Source organism: Epinephelus lanceolatus, chromosome 12, assembly GCF_041903045.1.
Source record: "Epinephelus lanceolatus isolate andai-2023 chromosome 12, ASM4190304v1, whole genome shotgun sequence".
Classification (NCBI taxonomy): domain Eukaryota; kingdom Metazoa; phylum Chordata; class Actinopteri; order Perciformes; family Serranidae; genus Epinephelus; species Epinephelus lanceolatus.
In genome coordinates this window covers 4510025-4532767 of record NC_135745.1, presented here as the reverse complement: position 1 = coordinate 4532767, position 22743 = coordinate 4510025, and the positions used below count along the sequence as shown (strand labels likewise).

Below are 22743 nucleotides of genomic sequence, written 5' to 3'. Positions count from 1 at the left end.
AAATAGGGAGTATATATTCAGCATCTGTCAAGTCTAAAGAAAAGAAACAGAGTGAGACTGTGAGAGAGAAAGAGAGAGCGCGCACGCGCACGAGAGAAACGCAACATTGATTTACAGTTGTGGTGACCTCCTCCCAGGCTACCTTTGCATCATCAGCCCGTGGAGGTCTGCTTGCAGTTCCGTATATTCGGACACTGCCAGCTTGGACCTCCCGGACCACAACATCACTTTCCTCCTGGGAGAAGTTTGGCCGTCTGACGCTGCTGCTATCTTCTGCCATGGAAAATTGAGTAAACTCTCATTACGCCTTCACGCGGCGCATTTAAGGGCAAGGAGAGGGGCTCATTTGATTGGTGTGATGTGAATCGGCTGTGTAAAACCCACTCCACGCCTTCTCTCCTCCCTCTTTCTGACTTGCGCAGGTAGGAGGGACGGAGGTGGGAAAGAGGAGTAGCTGCGCCAGTGCTCACGGTGTGCCAAACTTGCAAAATCCACCTGGCTACACCCAGTTGGCGAAGCAGGTGCGCTGCGCCTCCGCCTCTCCCGGTCTGTGAAACTAAAGGCCCAACAGTCCATTTGACACAGTTGACCTTAACATATTACTAGACAGACTGGAAAACTGGGTTGGAAATTCTAAGCCAGTACTAAACTGAGGGACAGGGACTACTTTATGTTGATCTGTAATTACACATTTGAATGTTTCGAAAAATGGTATAGAGTTCCCCATGGCTCTACTATTGAGCCCCTTTCATTTTCAGATCTTTATACTGGCTTCCTGTGTGTCAAACTTATAACTTATACTTATAAAGCACTGGTTTTGGGCCAGAATACATTTCTGATATACTGCTCCATCATGAACCATCCAGAACTCTCAGATTATCCCAAAGTCCAAACTAAACACGAAGAAACAACATTCAGTTTTCATGCACCATATATTAAATATGCATATATGCTCCAACCATCAGTTTTATTAAATCAGGGCTGAAGACTTTTTTTTGGCACTGCCTTTTCATAAATTATGTGTGGGATTTTTTTTTATTCATATCCCTCTCTGCACTGTAATTGCTATCTTTGAATACCATAGGTCATGTGATGGTGATCCATTTGCTAAATAAGATGATAAGATGTGGTTGGAAGCTCCGGAAAAAGCTAGTAAGCTGACCTTGAAGGGTTTTTTCTTTTTTTTTTTTCAGTAAAACATGAGTTTAACATGATGGAAAGCTTTGTCTAATTATTGTTTTTTTTTAAACTGGAGTCTGTCCTCTGGTGGATCCATCACTAAGCATTGCACAATAGCAATTTCATTTCATCCATATCTACATTGTTAGACAATCTATATGCCTCTGATTTAGCCAGTGCCTTCAGGTAATCCAAATAAAGGGGTCATTCCTATGTTTCCAGGGTTCTATGTTTCCCGGCTTCTATGTTCCCCGCTTAACCCTGCAAAAAAGCTTCTATGTTCCCCGCTTACACAAAAAGGGTTCTATATTTCCCGCTTGGTTGAGCGGGCAACATAGAACTCGGGAAACATAGAACCTTTTTTGCAGGTTTAAGTGGGGAACATAGAACCCGGGAAACAAAGATACGCTCCCCAAATAAAGACGTGAAATGTCATTTATTCATGCTTGTGTGTTCAGAAATAACATGCAGCCTGAGGGGGGACATAAGCCACCTTGTTAGCTATGCAGCTAGCTGCTGATACATCTAAATATCAATGCCCAGGAAGAAAAAAATGAGAAAAACAATACACAGCCACATATAGCAACAAAACATATTAAAGAAGGAATAGTCTATAGAATATGTCTTATAAATTCAGGAAAAGAAAGAGAATTTATATGAGATGAGTTAAATTCAACCAGTATGGGGGGAAAACACACAAAAATCATTCTGTTATGGTACTGGTTATATATGCTATCGAAGTTCAATGTCAGCACTTATTTTTATGATTAAGTTCAGTTGCACTTGTTTTAACAGAAATGATTTAAAGCTATAGTTAGTAATCCTGTTCAGAAACACTTTTTGTTATACTGGGTGAAATGGTCCTTCCATCCTGAGAGTAGTCAATACATAATGTGTTCAGAAAAAGGAACACAGAGGTCGGAAAAAAATCCGACCTCTGTGGCAGCTGCAGGCCTGTAAAAACTCTTGACTAATCCCTGCCTTTCGGTGGGAGTGGAAAGAACCAATCAGATGCCTTCATGTCTCGTCCTTATATATCGCTCTGGTCCTGCCCATGCCTCTCTCTGTCCCTCCCTCCTCCCTGCGTGCACTCATCACGTGTCACCGTTGCTGGAAATATTCAGCACACTCCTCAGCATAAATACGAGTTAGCAGGAGAATAAGTTTGCAGAACAATGGCAGAGAAAATGCAGCCAAAAGTACCACTTCCAGCGTTACTTGTAACGGCTCGCCCCACTAAACAGGCTAAGAAAAGAAAGTCGGAGGCAGAAAAGGCTGCGACGAAAAAGGCTTTGGATAAAGCGAGAGGACAAACCAGAGTCAACATCGGTGCAGCTGACAGGAGGGGGAGGAGGGTGGTGGAGCTTAGAGGAGGTGCCACTTTCAAATCTTGCTAGCTCTCCAACATTACCAACTATAGCTTTAACAAGTTATTCTAAATAGCATTCATGATTATTATTACTCTGTTTTTAAACTAGCATTACATTTGATAAAGAGCTAATTAAAACTTGTTTAGGATTCGAAACTTAAGCCCCTTTTCCACTGCACAAAAGAACTGCTAACACCCGCAAACATCTAGCTTTCTGATGTAATAAAGGCTACAACTGGCATTCACACTCGAGTCAGATGACTCTGCAGTTGTCACAGGTATGTATTGGCTCTAGTTCTGATTGGCATTGATAGAAATACAACACCCAGGTGGACACAATCATTTTAGCCCCTTTTACAGGCGAAATGCAATCAAGCGCCACCACAAAAGCAGCGCTCAAACATCGATCCAAATTAGTCTGCACTGAGTTTGAAAGAGAGACTCAATAAGTAAGAGATAGAAAAATTGAGGTAACCACTGTTAAGTGTTCACAGGCCCCCATGCTGCTTTCTACTGCTGACTGATCTGTTTTCTGACTTGTCCATGACATCAAATGTGACACACCAACCCCACACAGAAAGGCATACTCTTCTGCTGCAGAGTCATGTACACAGCTCTGGCCCACTGACAATGGGAAAGGAGTCTGTAGCCTATTTTTAGCAGGTTTACACACTGTGTACATGCGCTCATTCTGGTGGAAAAGGGGTATCAAAATTTAAGACTTCGGGGTTGTCTTGGGGCTTGAGTGCAAAAACTTGAGACTTAATCTTGGCTTGCAAAACTATGGCTTGGTCCCACCTCTGCAGTTTGGTCACACTGGCTTTGCTCACACTAACAGGATTACATCCACCCTCCAGGATTCATTACACCACGATGACCTTCCTTGTGTGCTTTTGAAATAACAGACGATAAGACGTGTATGTTTTTCCGGTAGCATCATGGGCTATACGGGACACAGTGGAGAAGAACACAAGCTTGGTTATGTTGGTATCTTAGTACGGGAAACTACTGTCCGTAGTACTACAGCCAGAATGCTGCAAGAAAATGTCTGATATCCTGCCAGACTTTGTGATCCGTGTGGGAAACATTTATTTGTGGTTTTAGTGGGAGTTACGTGCTGGATATTTCTTGAGGTGGAAAATCTCTTTTACAAGCGGCACTTGCAAACTGTGTGCAGTAATTGTACACAGCTTCCTTAGTCCTGTCACAGTACTCAGCTGGGTCCTAGCTCTAAAAAGAAATGAGCTCAGCAAACACCTCTGACCTCAGACCTGGCTTTAATCATTAAGATGTCAACAATAAGAAACTATACAGCAAGCATTAGTTATAATATTTAAATATGAACTTCAATCACAAAATTCAGCATCAATAATATAACTGAGCTCAGTCCACATTCTCTGTGAGGCCCACAAAAATCTCCAGTGGTTGGAATTATTTTTTTCTGATGCTGTGCAGTTGCAGCTCTTACTTTGGTTTGATTTCAATGTGAATCAAATATTTAAATGGGGGCACCATTCTGCTTCCCAAAAAATATCACTGAGATCAGCCACAAGATGGCCCTGCTCACACCACGAGTCTCAGTGACTTGATGCGTGGCACACGAGCTGTACAAAAAAGCCTCTTGGACCATAAAAACTCATCAGGATGGATATTTTGCAAATTTGCATAATGTGACAACCAGTAAAATGAATAGAAAACCAAAACACTTTTTTATAATAAATTAGCAAGATGTAAGTAAACTGGCCATAACTCATTTACAATTTGTCAAAACTCTTGCTTCTTCAGTGCGTGTTGGGGAATAGTTGTACCAAATCATTTTGAGCCTAGCCCATAGGGGGCGCCACATATACCACAAATGTGTACTTTAAAACCCAATGAACAGATTTTCACCAAGTTTGGTACACATGCTCTAGGGCAGGGGCGATTGCTCTGTGACAAAACGGGAGCGCTGAGCAGGTTTTTTTCATGCAGCAAAGCGAGACGGTCATTGGATAAATGCAACAAAATCATCACTTCAAGGGAGGCTCAGCTTCCCTAGGACCTAATGGGGTGGTAGGCGGGAGAGGACGCTCGGTGTATGCATGATGATTGGAGGAATTGTCTGAAAGGTCTTCTGACAGAGTGCCGTCTGGAGTTCCTTATTTCCGTAAGCCATATAGCTAATTTTCACCGTTAAACCCATCTGAAAATCTCTGAGGTGTGTTTTGCTGTGGTTCTATGGCATGAGTGTGGTTGAAAAACAGCTTAAATTAAATGTTCCTTTTGTAAGTTACTGCTTCGCTACAATATGACAGATTTTATGATGTAAACTTAAAGTGAGCTTCCCCTGTTTGAAAGACCAGCAGCCGCCACTGCTCTAGGGGCAAGTATTAAATAAGATCTGAAGTGTCATAATGATTGGTGCATGTGGGCGTAGCCTGGTTAACATTTTATGCTATATTATGCCTTTGCTCAATGTGACCTGGAATAAGTCAGAGATATGAAACTTGGCATCTTAACTATTGAAGATGGCCTATGGCTTGATTTAAAATTTGATCCCAGTCAGCCTGATGATGGTGCTATAGCTGACAGCTACATAAGTTCAAACTTTGACAGGCCACGTCCCTCATGCCATAAGCCTGATTGACTTGTAATTTGAAACACATCTACATCTCAGTGTGCTTTAAAAAAAGCCTCTTGGACAATTGAGACCACCATGATGGAATCTTTGCTGATTTGCATACTGTAAAAAACAGTAAAATGAGTTGACTTTTCTTAATTTTGACTCAATCAAAGGCAAATTTGGTTTACAGTCTTATCATTTCTATCATATGTAAGCAAGATCAGTCAGATTACATGGCCGCCGTTAATGAACAAACCTCGCCAAGGGAGGGGCTTGGCAGTAGTGATGGGAAGTCCGTCTCTTTTCAAAGATTTGGCTCTTTTGGCTCAGTTCCCTTAGAAGAGCCGGCTCTCATGGCTCCCAAATGGCTCTTCATTTAGTATCACTCGGAGCCTTCTATTTTAGCCTCATTTAGCAATTATGAACCGTTTGTGTGTTGGTAAGCAAGTTTTCATTCGAAAGAATGAATGAATGAATATTTTATTTTCATGTCTGGACATTTACATGACCCATCCCACATGGGATTATACAGACACATTAAATACAACAAAACAAACATTCCAGCTCATTGGACAGCACAATATCTATACATAAGCCTCACACAAATAAATCATACTCCAGGATATATATCAACCTATCAACACACCCACAGCCACCTAACCATAAAACAAAACACAGATCCAAAGATACAAAACAAAAAAAGATGTCTGTGCAGGTTTGTTGTTGACCCTGTTCTGATGGATATTTTCATTTTACAAATTCTGCACTCAGCTTTTTTCAGTCTCCAATATCATTAATGTGTTTGCATTTAAATCCGGCTCCCCAGTCTCTTTATCACTCTGTGTGTACCTGGCCTGTACCACTACACTACACTGTCTTTCACATGATGGTATGATCCCAGACTGTCCTCACATGTGAATGGCCACATGATGTGCCCATCAAAATAAAGTCCCGCCCCTGCCTGCATAGATTCTCAGCAGAGCTGAGCAGCAGTGGCTCAAGATTCATCTCTCCCCGACGGGAGTCGGCTCTTCTCATTCGCTACAAAGAATCGGTTCTTAGAGCTGGCTTGTTTGCAAACGACACATCACTGCTTGGCAGGTAATAGGCTAAAACTCAAGTTTTCTTTGACCAATTATGATTAAACTCACTGAACCCATCTGGTATAAACATCTGAACATACAGACCAAGTATTGTTCATTGTCTCACTCCTTTAGACGGAACTGAACAAGCTGAAGTGACTTTGCTTAGTCTTGTGAAGCCAAAATCCTGCTTGCTGCTGCTGCTTGTGGCTTTGATTTTGGGCAATTGAGCTGCTTCCATTTGTTGACCCAACACATTCTCACTTTTCCCTTGTCACATACCAACATTTGGTCATGGACTTTCAACGTTAAGAAATGACGTGCAAGTTACCCTGGGTGCGTTTGTTGTTGACGTTCTGGGACGCTGTGTCAACTTGTCTGTAAAATGCATTGTCGGTTTTCACTTGATTTTTTCCTTCAACGACAAACGCACGTGGTTATGTTTTGCCAACACACGTGTGTGGTTGGGTTTAGGCAATAAAAACGTGGTTTGGTTTCTGAAAAAGAACAGGGTTTGCTTTACAATCTTATGGGAAGTGAAGACCTGCCTCCTGGGTGAAAGTCAGTGGTTGTTGCTTTCATTGTTGTCCTGTCACATTTCCCCTAATGCTGCTAAACAACGCTAAATAATAACAGCGACTAGCTGACATGAAAGGATGGCTTTGTTTGTTGGTGCCTGATGCTAAAAGTCACTGACCAAGCACCAGTTTTCAATGACTTCAGAGTAAGACTGGGTTGGTCGACCGAAAACGGGCTTGAAACCAGAATTGCCAAGCTATATCTGTAATAGAAATCCAGTTAGCATTTTGGTTCCTTCAAAATGTATTTGCTAATGAGTTGTATATAAATATCAGTTCTAGGAGACTGTGTTGGTGTGCTGTAATCAACAGGAACTCTTCTCTGTTCTCTGTTACAGATAAATCAAAGCTGTCATTACCTACATTTGCTTCTGCCTCCTCCATCCCTGCCTCTGCAATACTTACTTAGACACACACTTTGAGTGTTGGCTGTTGGAGTGCCTAAGGGCTAAACATAGAGTATGAGGATAATCCTCATAGAGGGAGGTTTTTACCCTGTGAATTTAAATTTGTAGGGAAAAAAGCCTCCTCCTGCCTCTTTTGAATCAGTCTCCCACAGTGCTGAACCAGTCTCCTATCCTTCTGCTCGTCTCCAGACAGAGCTGGCTTGTCGTAATTTGAGTGTTTCAGCAGAATATTCAGGTTGCTTTTGGACAGGGTCAGGGCAGCTCATCACTTGGTTTCTGATGCATCAGCAGAAGGCTAAAGGTGCACTGGGGCCTCGTGTGAGAGAGGGATCTTTAGTATCTTGCTCTTGGAAGTCAACTCCTCTGACTGATACGTAATGTGTTGAGAAACTGCTTGGCTGCTTGATTGTATGTCAAAAGAGAGGTTCTGTTTTTTCTAGTATCTCTTAAATTTAAATTAAAAATCTCTTAAAGTTTCCACATCAAAGTGTGTCTCCAGGTGTTGGGGAGTATGTGAGTTTGTGTCTCCAAATGGAGCTGTACGAAGTCTGATGAATGCCTTTCAGTGATGTCACATGAGTCAGCATCAGATAGGGCCAAAGGCTTTTGAAAAATGAAAAAATTGTGGGAGTGTGGAGTTAGAAAGAAGTGAGCTGACCAGACCTTTTTAGCCTGCTGCCCATATCTGCTTGTGGCTAGGGGCTACAGGCAACATTAGCCTCTACTAGCATACCACACCCCAATTTCTGAAAAACAAAAAACAAAAACAAACAAACAAAAAAAAACAACTGTGAAACTGAAGTTAATGCACTCTGATTAGCAGCATGTATTCTTTAAAGCCGGCAGAATTTAGAAATAGCAGGGAATGTCAACAGCAATTGGCACACTTTTAACAGCAGTGGCAGTATGTTGTGTTCATGGGACTGGAAAAAAAATCTTGATGCTAGAAAGATAGCATTGCTGCTAACAATGGTAGGCCCACAAGCCCAAAAGCGTGCAAAATGTTTGTGTATGAAGATCAAGATGATAAAGAGAAGTTGGATAAAATAATGATAAATCTGGTGCTTTTTTTGAGTTTGGGGTCATCCCTATGTTTCCAGGGTTCTATGTTTCCTGGGTTCTATGTTCCCCACTTAAACCTGCAAAAAAGCTTCTATGTTCCCCGCTTACACAAAAAAGCTTCTATGTTCCCTGCTTACACAAAAAGGGTTCTATGTTTCCCGCTTGGTTGAGCGGGCAACATAGAACCCGGGAAACATAGAACCTTTTCTGTGTAAGTGGGAACACAGAATCTTTTTTGCAGGGTTAAGTGGGGAACATAGAACCCGGGAAACATAGAACCCTGGAAACATAGATATGCTCCCCATTTAGATAGCTTCCTGAGAGACCTGAAGCTCAAAGCACTACACTGAGGGACCCCATGACACGGTACCAAATAGTTTCTGGTGTGGAAGATAACAAGGTCAAAGAGAGGCTATTGAGGGAACAGGAGGTGAGCTAGAGGGGGCCGTCAAGTTCTTAGCCAGAAAGTTGCACATGAACCAACCTCAAAGACTACAGCCAATGGCCAACCAGCACATATTTTCTGTGCCTGTGTGTGAGGAAACACCTCTCCACAGCAGCAGATGGCGGTAGTCTAAAATAATAATTCTTCTTAAAATAATTATTCAAGAAGGGAAACCAGAAGACTGTCTTGACGCTAATTAGCCACTTAGCACATTAACAACACAATCCAAAGTTGAAAGAACAGAGCATATTATCAGTGTGCCAGTGAACAATAACACAAACCGTCTGTAAACGTTTCTGCTAAAAAGCTCAATGGCTTAAAAAAAATTATCTTACCTTATGTAACAAGTTTGTTTTGGTCTCACTCCCTCTTGACCTTAGCTCTGTACTTTCCTCACTTCCGTTTGTCTTCTTATGGGCTGAGCTGAACTGCCAATCATTGAGTGATTTCATTCACCCGTGAGCTCTGCTGTTGCCAACACTGACTCAACATGCTGAATAGCTGATGGGGCCCACGAGGGGCAACGGTGTGGGACGCACCGCACGACTAGGGCGACAGACGCTGACAGCCCAACGTTAACCATTGTTCAACTATCGGCTTGGTGTGTCAGGGGCCAGGGCCTAATAAATACTCAGTTTCTACAGTTCCTTAAACAGTCTCTGCCATTATCCTCTGTGCCTAATGGGAGCTCTAATAGATTTACCAAACTGTGTGTTATCCATGCTCACACTCTTATTTCTCACTGCTGATTTAGGTGTGATAATTGGTGGTGCTGACCTTGCAGGTATGAATGTTTTTCTTGGTTGTCACTTTGTGCTGGTCGTGTTCCTGCAGGCTGCTGTCCATTCTCCACCAGTTGCAGTGAATTGGGTCTCAGTTTGTTTTGGGGATATCAGTGTTTCATTAGTTTTCAATCTCCTGTTTCTTCTGTAGATTTGTTCATTTTTGGTCTGTACATATGTGTATGACCTTTGCTCTGCACATTTTTTTCGGAATGACAGCAAGTTGCCATTGGTTCTGCTGCTTCAATCTTACCCTTTCTCCTTCTCTCGCTTTAGGTGGTTCCCTTCTTCCTCGGTCAAAGTTAGTGTTTCTGCAAGATTTGTCTGTCAATCTGCTTTGTATTTTACTTCGTGCTTTAATTCATTGTCTCTTTCTTTTTTCAGGGCCACAGGGATCTGCCTGGGTGGCTTAATCACTGGTGCAACTTCCAGGGTTTACTTGAATATGGGACACTCTATTAACACAGCCCAGTCCTGGGAATAAATCCTCATATTCACTTAAAAAGTCTGTCTCTGGTTTTTCTTCCACTCTAATAATCATGTTAACCATCCCTAGTTCAACACGAGATATACTTCCAAGTACTGCTCTCACATCCATCTTTATTACGTGAAAGTCCTGATCATACTCTTTGTCCTTGTTTTGGCATTTAATTGCCTTCTGCCCTAGTGGCTCCACTTGTTGCCCTTTACCATAAACCACTTGCTTTGTGAATGATTTGTTCCGTTTCTTTCCATTCAATTTCAGTGCTTCCAATTGTTTCTTAGATGTGACAGTACAGTTAGCACCTGTATCTATCAATACTGTGGGTGTCTGGTTGTTTATTTTCAGCGTTTCTTTTCAGTCATTTTTGTCTCTTCGCACATCCACTTTGACCAGCATGGTAACATGATTCATTTCTATTTCTTTCAGTTCAATAGTTTTTAGAAGCATGTCATCATCACTTGCTGTGTCACGTACGATCCCTTGTAACAAATCTGTGTATATCCCTGGCATATTTTTGCATAGTGGTGACATGAGTTATAAGTTTGGTCATATGCAGAGCACTTTCTTGGCCCATGTTTATACCTGCATCTTCCACAGTCTGCTTTTGGGTTCTCTTTCTTTGTGCTTGTGGTCTCTCCCTTGTTAATTTTCTAAACTAACACTTCCAATTCTTCATGTAGCTTTTTAAGTTGACTTTAGCTCTCCTCACTAGTCAGGCAAATATCTACTGCTCTTTGAAACATTAGACCTAGCTCTCTTTGCAATCTGCCTTGAATCTGATCGTTTGTTATAGCACATAGGCCTACAACTCTGTCTCTTATTAATGACTTATTTAAGTTTCCAAATTCACAGACTTTCGCTGTTTTTCAGATTAGTTATGTATACATCGATGGACTTTCCCTTTCCCAACATAATTGTCAAACTGAGGACTTTGACAGTATAACCAGTAATGATCCTTCCGCAGGTATGACTTTTACTTCCTCTAAAATAGTTAAGTTTGAACATCTTCTCTGCGACATGGAGTAAAGTGGCATATTTTACTTCCTCCAACTTTTATGTGATTCCACTTATGATTAGATAAATCTCAAATGTTTGAATTCACACACTACAGTTTTCAGCCAGATTTCCTTCTACGCTCAAAGTTTCTGGTGGTTTTTGTTGCTCTATGTTTCTAATTTATGGGTTCATTTTGTCTCTGACAAGTTTGCATTCCTTTAAACCATTTGGTAATAAAATCATCATTGTTCATTGCTCTATCGCATCAGAGGTGAAGTGAGTGTTGTTGTAAAGCACAATCATAATTCTTCAAAAACTGCGTTGGGACATGCTACGATGGATATATGAAGGCCATCTCAGTGTTGTGAAATGCAACAGAAGGGCGAGAGACTGGGTATTCCGGCCTGGAGTCAACAAAGGCATTGAAACACTGATAAGGAGATGTTAAACATGCCAGAGACATTGTTAGTTAATTAGTTAGTTAGTTAGTTAGTTAGTTAGTTAGTTAGTTAGGTTTTATTGTGCCCAAGGGGAAATTCTTTTTCACAGCACTGTACTTGTTGGACTCAGCATGAAAAACAATGACATACAAACACTGACACCATCAGAATATATCATACTTGCGAGCAGCGCATAAAAAGTAACGACATATACAGCATATAAATATGACACAATCAACGGGGCCTGTTGTTCAGAGCAGCTATGGCTGCGGGAATCAGGCTTTTCCTGAAGCGAGCCCTTCTGCACTTCAGTGTTTTATACCTGCGTCCTGAGGGCAGCAGGGCAACATGCTCATTTAGTGGGTGTGTGGAGTCCTGTTCTATTGAGTCTGCAATATGTGTGATGGCCCTGTTATTAAGTTCAGTGAGCTTGGGTGTGCGAAGACCGATGATTTTTGCGGCAGTGCCAGTTATGCGTGTGAGTTTAGTCCGGTTTTTGACAGAGCATGGTGTAGAAACAGGTAGAACAGTACAGTAGGATGGAATGAATAATGCTTTGGTACAGTAACAGCAGGAGATGTGGAGCAACATAGAACAAGGCAAACAAAAGAAGGAACAAGCAAACCAAAGAACTCATGATCATAGCTGATGTATCATCAGCACCATGGCCTAAGATAGGATTAGACTTGTTTGATTTCAAAGGTAAAGAATATCTAGTCACTGACCATTACGCAGACTTCCATAAAATAGCATTCCTATCTAACACATGCATGGCATACCAATCACAGTGGTGAGTGACTATGGACTGTGCTTCAGTAGCGGACGGTGGCAAGAGCTCAAAGAACAGTACAACTTTAAGCATGTGGCATTTAGTCCTCTGTGTGCACAGTACAACAACAGAAGCTTAAACATAGGTCATCCTTTGACAAAATAGTTTTTCACTACTATGAAGCAACAACATAGTCAGGATTAAAGGTCCTGATGGATGGAAGACAAAAGCCACCTAGAACCACAGTCATTCACTGTGACTACAGTGATCTTCAGACACTATCACCGCAGTCTTCTGAAAATACCAGAGACCGTTCAAGAAATCAGTGAGCCCACACTGAGTCTGAGTCCATCTCTCCACCTCCCACAGATGCACACCAACACACATACTCCATGTTAGGCTGTGTAAGATCTATAAGAGAAATCAGAAAGCCTGAAAGACTGAATTTGTGATTACGAGACTTAATCTGACCAAATGTTGGATTGTTAAAAAAGCATGATGAGTATGTGAATTTTATGTGTAGATTAATGTTCAGGGCAGGCTAATGTCTCATACAGACCTGTACAAACAAAAACGATTTATACTTGTTAGTATATTACAACCAGGCGCTTGTGTTGCAATGACATGATCTAAAGAGAAATATGTAAGATAACTTTCACCTGTCATTTGTTTGTCTACTTGTCTACCTTTAAATTTTTTTGCCTGAAAGAAAGGGGGGTGTAATGATTAGGTGGTAATATACATTTGACCACAAGGTGTCAGTAGCAGTTTGTGACCTGATGATATTGTCATAAAGGGAAAGTGTTTTTACAAGAGAAGAAGACCAATGTATGTGCACCTGTAACCTGCTCGCATTGTTAATAAAGGAATCATGTCGTGATATGAGAGTCAGTTACTTGCCATATGGAGACAAATAAAAAACAACAACAAGAAATAGTGGTAATATAAACAAAAATAGTATAGCTGTAACAGAGGTGGTCACAGTCACCAAGGTATTTAACAAGAGAATAATGTAACCTACATTAGATGATGTTGCTTTGTTGTTGAAAGAGTTGATGATCATTACAGTGATCTGTATGAAGATCTTATGTCAGCTTTCAGAGTGAGAGAATCTTTCTAACAACTACTGTAATGTAGAATTTGCTGTGATTAAATTCCAGTCATAAAACGTACCAATAGAGTTGCTACAGCCCTTAACTGAAGGTCCATCTCTGGAGTTGCTACCCTCCTTCCTCCTGGTGAAGTAGTCTCCCATAGGCAGGCAGTGAGGTGAAGGGACCACTTTGGATTTAATCCAATAAATAAACTATCAAAATGTCAAAATGCACACAGACCTAGATACTATGCATTAGCATGTCATGTTTTTTTTTTTTTTTTTGAAAAAAAGAAATTTTGAATAAGCACTGTTTGAAATCTACATGAGATGCACAAGAGAGCCATTCAACTGAGAAAAAGAAGCAAAACATTCATAGCCCTAGATATGCATTATCACATTGATTGAAACATGGCTGTGCCTGAAATCTTTCATTTCACCACGTAAGCTTCACCATATTAACCAGACCTAACAGCAGCACTTACCACTTGTTTAAAGCTTCTTCATATATGTTTATACAAGTAGTTACCTGGGAATTGAGCCTTTGGTCATGCTTCGCCATGCTGAAAATGAATGGCGCTCAGCTCTGAGCATCATGTGCAGAAAACTGAAGGGAACGTTTACAATACGACAATATAGCAGATTACCACTCAGGCCAAAATGTTACAATGATGGCTCAGGTGCAAAATTCAAAGTAATTTTTCCATGAAATGGCAAGGCATGCAAACAAGAAAACAATAGGCTTTTGAAATATCAAGGTCCTATTGGTTGTTGATATCACTGAAAGAAAAAAGTCTTACAGTGTGTGAAAAATTCTGCAACCAATTACCCTTCCTTAACAACCAGGTCTGTGTCTCACTAAACTGAAAGTAAATTGCAAGAACTGAATTCGATTTGTAAGAAATGAATGTGGATGTATATATAGAATGTTGAATTTTCAGTGAGGATCAAATACAGTTTCAGTGCAACTAAATTCAATTTCATAATATTACATTTAGTTTCAAGTTCATTAGGATCCAGTTCCAAACTACTAATTTCAATTTCAAATTATGCTATTCAGATTCAGTTTTACAATGTCATAATTCAAAAGCAATACAAATTTAAATAATGGAATTTAAATTCAGTTTTTTAATATTCAAATGGAGTAATTCAATTTCAAATAAATGTTTCAAATTCAGTTTCTAATGACACATTTTTCTGCCCATAGACACTGCTCTGTTAAATTTGTTTAATTTGCTGGTGCACAGGCCCAGTCATCCTATCGGAAATGAGAAGATGCCTCAAGTTGACATCATAAAACACTGCAGTGTTGCCAGAGCTAACTGTGTGGTACCTGGTCTCTGAATTAGGTGTGGGGTATGCTAAGCTCTAAATTGCAGTGGAGCTTCTCCCCACCTCCTAATTTACTTAAGCCTGGAAGTATCACTTCATATTGCTTCTCTTCAGCCCAGAAGCAGCAGTCTGTGAAAACTTTTGCCTGAATCCCACACAAGGGCGAGTGAATTTCACATATCTGACAAGCATAACCTTTGTGGGAAACTATTTTAATTAAGATTAAATTATGCAAAACCTTTTTCTTTTTCTGACTTGCATGAGTCTCCCAGTATGGGCCATGACCTTGTGCCTTGGACATCTGTAAGAGCTACACTTCCTGGCCTCTCCACTGCTCAGATACATTTATTTCCAACTTGGCCAAGTGCCATCAGCTCATTTGGCCTGCATGACTACCAGTTTCAATGTCAGGTCAATGTCAGCTGCTCTGCCACCTCCATCATGGGGAAGTGTCATAAAGCCCAAAATGTAATGCTGCAAGGGTTTTGGGGCCCTATTCATATGGAGCCAAGACAGTGACTTCAGATTATGGCATGGAAAATAAAACTTAGCACTGAAAACAACTGAAAAACACAGACGCTGAGAAAAACAATAGTTGTATTGCCACTGAATAAAGTTAGACTGAAAAATAAAACATGGACAAGCACTGAACCCCCCAGCCGCTCAGAACACCTGTCCATGGGCAACCCCCCTCACTCTAACATCTTTCCATTTAGTGCATGTATAGGTTCTGTCTGTGCATGTGTGCGTATTTTGGGCCTGTGTGGATATGTATATGACAACGGAGTGAAAACACTGAATTTCTCCTTGGGGATTAAAAAAGTACATAAAATTTAGAAAAAAAAATGAATTAAATATACATATTCGAAAATCACTCGAGGTGTGCTGGGGGCATGGACAGGTGTTAGGGACTAGTTTGCTGTGCAACGCAACCTCAGGTTTAGGTCAGACAATGCTGAAATCCTAAGTATGACATCACAAAACTGGGCAGTGTTAACTTTGCAATAGTGGCTAATTTTACAATACAGAAGTGGGCATCTCACTCCAGTTATAACCCCCAAAAGACAACAGTTGCCCACTGCCCTGTATGACGCCACTCACATCCAGCTCTCAATCAGTGTCCTTCTTTAAGAGTTCATGGTGTCTCACACACACATGAAGCTCTCCAGTACAGAGAATTCAGGGATCCAAATATTTCATCTGCCAGCATCCATGTTCAAAGAGGCAGGAAATGGAGTGCAGACAAATCACTGTGTGGCCGATTCATGGCTAAGGTAGAGGGTGTGCAGGCATAAAGTACTTATCTGTGACTAGGGTAGACAACATACAGGTAAGAAAGCGGCAACTACTCATTCAGGAGAAACTCTGGGTAGAATGGTAGGGAAAGGACAGGAGGAGCAAAGACTAGATGGGAAAGTGCACTGCAATCAAAGATCACCTGGTCCAACATTTGGGTAGCAGACATCCAGTGCATCAGGTTCTTTGTCCAAGCTACAACCTACTACAAAGTCTGATCTCAACACCACTGTCACTGACTGGCAACTGGAAGTGGACTTGGGCCAGCAGTTGAAGTTCCCAGCCTGGATAACATCAACATGGCTGTGACCAGCATGATCATCATTTCTGAGTCCACCAAGCAACGGATCATGCTGGAACTCAAAGGCCATTGAAAAGAAGCACACAAAGTATCAGGCGCTCGTGAAAGAGGCAAGGCCGGTGAACTCACTGTTAGCCTGTGGAGGTCAGCTGCCGAGGACCTGCGGGGTGTTCACACTGCAAGGTGTTGACCGTACTGGGCATCACCAGGGAGGCAAAGAGGAAGTCCACCAGATCCACTACTGAAACTGCAGAAAAAGCTTGGGTGGCTTGGATCAAGAGGGCAGATCCATTGGGGAATGCTGCTGGGATGCAAGCTGGGGTCTGATCAACCCCAGCCTGGTCACCAGAGTGAGGGTGTTTGATGTTGAAAGACCGGTGACCCCAGGTTCCATCATGGATGATTCATCCCAACACTTATGCAGGATATGTATTTCATCCTCATCATGAGCATTTCTGACAGCAGATTAACTGGAGAATACAGTATAGATAACTACCTCAAAGAATATATGGACTAATTAATGAGACATTCAAGGTTTGGGCTGAATTGAATGAACTCTCCTTAGCCTGGCCTGTGCTCTGAGACTGCTGAAAGTCAGAACTGAGGAGAACTCACAGCTGACAAAAGCTGCTATCAAATCTTCAGTCACAACTTCAGTTGCGAAAACATCAGATCACCCTGCTGAATGCTAAAGGAGAGAGAGAAAGAAAACGACCAAGCTGCGCTGTCCCATGGGATCAGTCACATCCACGAAAACTCGTGAGCTCCCAGGAACAATCCATGTGAGAACCAATACTGAATCATTCGCTGCGCTCTACCCTCCAGAGCAACTTTTATTCTGACCATCCATCTGAGTAGATGAAACTTTACCTTTTCTTGTGATCAGGGCTGATGCTGTATCATAAGGGTGATCAGGGAATTTTAAGTTGTAAGTAAGGCCCTCCATCAATACATCCAGGCCATCACTAAACTGTTGAAGATGCATTAATTCATTTTTAACAAGTTAATAAAGGGATGGGCAATATATTGAATATACTAGATGTATCACGCTCAGGGGCGGGCTGGAGTTGAAATTCAGCCTGGGAGCTTGGTTTGGAGAGGTCTTTTTTCCGATTGCACGACGGACGCAAGTGGAACCGTAATTTTAAGACGAATACTTTATTTGCAGTATAAAAACAATCTAATGATATTAACCCTATGGGCCCTAGGCCTTTTTGGGGGTATTTTTTCTGCCTTTACTTTTAAGCTCATATCACAGTCATTATAAAGGCTACAAACACATGCTATATCTTGTTTTATTTTTCAGGACAATGTGGGCAATCCAGATTTGCCATCATTCCATGTCCTTCTATGTGCCTGTATTTTATGTTAATTTTTATATCAATGAAAAAAAACAAATCTGTGTTACTAAATTCTTACATTTTTACATGTATCTCACCATAGCAAGTTAGAAGTTGACATATTTTGCCATATATGAAGAGGGGAGACTCTCTGGAATCTGGCAATATAAGCACCATGATGGTGGGACATTCTGTCACTTCACAGCTGTCCAAAACATGTGGTTTGTGCCAGGCGGACATGATTGCCAGTATTTTTTCATTATTGCAAGAAATTCCATTGAATCATTCACAAGTCAAAAATGTGTTTTATCTGAAAGAAACATGCAATATTTACATCTAAGATAACAGAAAAATAGTGAACCAAGTGTAATGATGTCCTCCAAGATAATTTTTGCCACTTTGTTTGCAGTTTTTTTGTTGTTGTTTTTCAGTTTCAGTTATATATTGGGGGGGCATTTTGGGCATTGGGGGGACGTGTCCCCCCTCAATGTATATGGTGACTACTGTCAGCATGCATAATTAGGCTACAGTTATCTGGGTGCACAGAGGTGAAGTGAGCTGGTCTTGTCATACAAAGTTTGATGGAGTGTCAACTGGACAATATGGAGATATTTGCATCTTGAAAGCCGGACTACAAATGTGGATAGACAGGGAGAAACACACGCAAGCCAATGACGTGGTAAGATACAATATTCCTCACTATATGAAGTGACTGATAACAAGATCTGTGTAATGGACTGTAAAGAAATTCGTCAGGTTTTTATTTTGTAGACAATTGATCTGTATTTATAGCGTGATGGGATGACAGCACAATGATGTGTGTGGTATCATCGGAAAGCACTGCGCTTTCATGTGATATACGTGGCATTTCTGTGCCATTCGCATTCGCGAGTAATCCATCCAACAGTAATGTGTGTGCAAAGCTGTATGAAAGCTCTGTTATTCATGATTTTAGTGTAAATTTATCATTTTTTTTCGCTGTGAAAACACTGGACTACCGACAAGTGCTTGATCTTGTCAGAAAGCTACGGTTCCGCTGTTTCACGTAATATGTGTGGCTTCTCGCTATGATGCAAGATCGCAGAGAAAATCCATAGAGAAGAACAGGTGTGAATTTGGACGCACTATATGTCTGCTAATTTACCCCGCTCCTCTTTCTTTTTTTTTTTAACAGGAAAACAACAGTTTAATGACTGAGCCAAACACATTTCAATAGCAACAAGGATCAGCTCAAACTGGGAGGGACTGCTCGTATCGATTGACCCAGTCTGACGTTACACTCTGTGCCACCTGCGGCTGCAAGGGCAAGCTGCTGCGGTCAACTGTGGCTGCGTTTTATGGGGTAAAAAACGTTCCGACCACCAGCTGGTTCGGCCTGGAACAGACTGGCCAGTCGGGAATAGCCTACTCCCGAACCTCCCTATGGCCAGCCCGCCCTTGATCACACTGATCCAGACCACTTTCTCCTGAGCAATAGTGTGGGCAGGTGAGCTGTGTTTTTCATCTGCAAGGCTACAGAACGCTACTATTTAGTCGTATCTTGCGACCATGGAGCACCACTGCTACTTGCAAATATTATTAATATATATAGACTGAAGAGCTGTTAGCTGGTTTCCAGTTCACAGTGAAAAAATCATTACATTTAACAACACTGCAGTAACAGTTTAACTTAATGAGACTGACAATAGCATGAACAGAGAAAGCGTGTGTCTTTGTACCTGTAGGGCTCTAGACTGCTAGTCAGTCACATTTTGCAACCGTGGAGCACCAGTGTAACTCGCAAATACTATTAATATATAGACTGGAGAGTTGTTAGTGTGTTTCCAGCTCACAGTGGATAGATCCTCACGATTAAAGGTGCCTCTGCAACAGCTGAACTTTCTGCTAACATCTGACTCTTGATCACAAGCTTCAAAACATCAACACTTCTGGCCTGAGACAAGCTGAATGTTTCAAAATAAAAGCACCAGTGATTTCATTTTGAATAATAAAGAATAATACTTAGAATAATATTTAATTCAACAGTATTTTAATTAACTTTATTATGACAGTGATTTATTTATTACAACAGTACTTCATTTAACTTTATTATAACAGTACTTTAATTTGTTACAACAGTACTTTATTTAACTTTACTATGAAAGTAGTTAATTTAATAATTTTGTATTTGAGTAGTACAGTACTTTGGAGGAAATTTTAAAATATTGCAATTTATATTGTGTATCATGATAAAGCCTAAAAATATAAAATAAATAATATAATAATTATTCTTAAGACATATTGCCCAGCCCTAGGTTAATGTTAAAAGTTTTTATCCCTTGGTGATCTCCTTTGTTTCTACAAAATCACCCATTTCACCACGATATAATTAACTGTTTTATCTGGAATACCTCACTCCATCATGAACTGCCTATTGTTGTACTCAGCTATTCTCAATTCACTGCATTCATTTACTTATATATTCCTTAGTAGTATTATCTATATTGTTAGTAGTCAAATGAACCTTCCATTTACAAAGAATCTGTTAAGTGTTATGGTCACTGTTGACAAAAAAAGAGCTTAGTAGCAATGTCCAGACTTGAGACTACATTGACTAATCTGTTATCATTTGTCCCTTTTTGAACGGTGGTAAGGTAAATTTCAATGCAAGTTTTTAATGTATGTTTTTATGTCTGATGCCCTAAATAGAGTTTAGACACTCTACGGCACCTTTAATACAAATTAAGGCATTATAGTTACATCAGCAAAGAAGCAAGCAGCTTATGCAAATGAATTTGTAGACACATATAAAGACATAATTAGTAAGGAAAGAGATTTCACTTCATGTATATTGTTCAGTAATTAGTAGGGGTTCTATAGAATGCCCCAGGAATGAGTCCTAAAACCCGGAAATGAGCATTTTAGCATTTTCCTACTCCCTGTTCCCTAGTCTTGACGTGGGAACAGGGTTTTTAATTACATGAATGAAATAAGGTATGTGGTTAACACAAGCTGAAGAGACTTTCTTGTTTTGTTTTGCAACATAAAATGTGTCAGTTGGTTGCTAACAATGGCTAAATGAGACTACAGAATGTCATCACATTGAAAACAGCTTAACAACCTTGTTGTGGGGATGTTAAGTCCAGTGACCATGGTGTAGTTCATTTATAGCCTAACATTAGCTTTTCACTGCTGGCGATTGCCTTTTGGCTTCAAAAATCATAGAAGTGGTGTTCATTTGTGAAGATTATCTTGCTAAAAAAAGGTGTATGTATCATTAATGTTTGTTTACCATGGAGTGTATTTTTTAGCAGGAATCCAAAATTCAATGAAAAAAAAATCCATAGGTTTTGTTGACGATGTAATCAGGGCAACGCTAACATCACATTGGTTGGGCGCACTCTGTTTTGCTTACTTCTTGCCCTATGGCCTGCTGGTGGTTTAATCTGGCCCTGCCAACCATATTTTAAAAAAAAAAACAACAACAAAAAAACTAAAAAATACACTGACTTGCCTGTTTATGAGGTACACCTACCTAAGACTAATGCCTTCTCAGTCAGATCTCATTGATATGAATGAGGTGGACAGACTGTTACAAACACCTGTTAGTAAAATACACTTAAACAGCAGCACAAACTATAGCCTCCCAACTTTATAAAGGCAAGATGGCAAAATTAACTGCAAACCTGTTGGATTAAACTGCCCTTGTTGTAATAACATTAACTGAGTATATAAATATACATACCAAGACTATACAGTAGATTCCTGTTGCCTTTTTGCCTTTATCTGACATTGTACAAAGGAGAGACGTTGAAGGGACTGGTTATTAACCACATTCAACAAAGGTCAAACATCATACTGAGAGAAAGCATTCCAAAAATGCCTTTTGGAGCATATTACATGAAGGCTAATGTCACAGAGTCTTTTCTATGAATATGGAGAATGTTATATGGCCAATGTCAAGTGTGCCCTCAGCAGCTGAAGGGAGGACACAGACAGGGCTGGTGGGAAAGTTGGATCTGTGAGGAAGCACAAAGAGAGGAGGTGATTAAGTGGGCTTACACAGCTCATCAGCCCGCTCTGCTTCTTAACTCAGGCTGACCTCGTTTAAGTTTCATTTTACTACTGAAACCTCTGACTCTGCCTTCCTCACTATTACAGTCATGCTGGTATTCTGTATTTCTTTCGCTGTGGTGGACTCTTATCTTTAAGTCTCCATGTATTTTTTTATCCTGCTTTTGTTTATCTTCAGATTTTTCTTTATTCCAGTTATCTGAGCTTTCTCTTCCATACCCTATGCCTGTCTTTTTTCTAGCCAATGCTGATCTTTATTCTTTCTCTCTTTAACCACAAACATTGTTTGGCTTAAGTAGTTTCAGTGCTCTCTCCCGTCAAAGATATCAGCTGAGAACTAAAGCAGGAAACCTTTCTCTACAATGTGTGATGAGACAGGCCCCACTGATTAAGCTCTAATGGACTGCACTGTCAACACCCAAGTTAAATTATCCAATTCAAAATGACAATTTTCTTCAGTTTTGGCCTCAGAAAAAAAACCTGTGTGGGATCTGGTCTCTCAACAAGATGTATTCTGAGGATTCAATTTCACCAGAGCTTTCTTCCAACTTCTAGTTTCTTCAAGACACTCAGACCATTAATGTTGAGCCCAGTTCAGACCAAAGATTGCGACAAGAAGAAACCCTTTAAGAGAGTCGCAGAGAAAAGCTGCAACAGTGTGAACCGGCCGGTCTTAGCTCAACTCAAACTGGCTGATGGTTACACCTGCAACTCAGCTGGTCCGATCACCAGCAGCAGGTTTTGGAACGCAAAGCATGTTTACTGTGTCAGCAGCCAATCAGCTAGTAGCAAAGTCAAAGTCAAGTCAAAATAACCGCAGACGGCATGCTCACTTGCTACGGCAGGTGCTCTGTCCCTGCCGAGTCCTCCGTTTTCATCCTCACGGTGTGCCGTGTCAGACAGTGGGTCGCTCCTGCTGCTACCTGTATGTACTCATACCCCACACACACACATTCTCAGTGACTGATTAATTGGCGCTGGTCATTTATATTATTGTGGCATATTTATTATGGATACAGTCCAGCGTTTTGTTTCTGTTTTTCACCGTTTCATCACTACTACAAATGCAACTGTAGCCAGTATCTCACTATTACTATCCTCATTCATATTTTAAGAAGCTACAAATTATACTC

General features: G+C 40.8%; 2 protein-coding genes across 9 annotated transcripts in view; one reads left to right on the top strand and one right to left on the bottom strand.

The window, feature by feature from the left end:
- LOC117272438 (disks large-associated protein 1-like) overlaps nucleotides 1-22743 on the bottom strand; it is a 231903-nt gene that overhangs the window by 45490 nt on the left and 163670 nt on the right. The gene's annotated exons all lie outside the window — the stretch shown is intronic.
- Nucleotides 1-22743, top strand: part of LOC144465062 (uncharacterized) — a 226475-nt gene that overhangs the window by 108051 nt on the left and 95681 nt on the right. For 4 of the 5 annotated variants that reach the window (XR_013492419.1, XM_078172889.1, XM_078172887.1 and 1 more), the window contains one exon: nucleotides 9891-11130. The exons of the other annotated variant lie outside the window; for it this stretch is intronic. Coding sequence is in view for 2 of the 4 variants with exons in the window: in XM_078172887.1 (XP_078029013.1) it covers nucleotides 9891-9990 (100 nt within the window). In the remaining 2 variants the exon portion in view is untranslated. Of the gene's footprint in view, nucleotides 1-9890; nucleotides 11131-22743 lie in introns of those variants that run through there. 5 annotated transcript variants of the gene reach the window in all.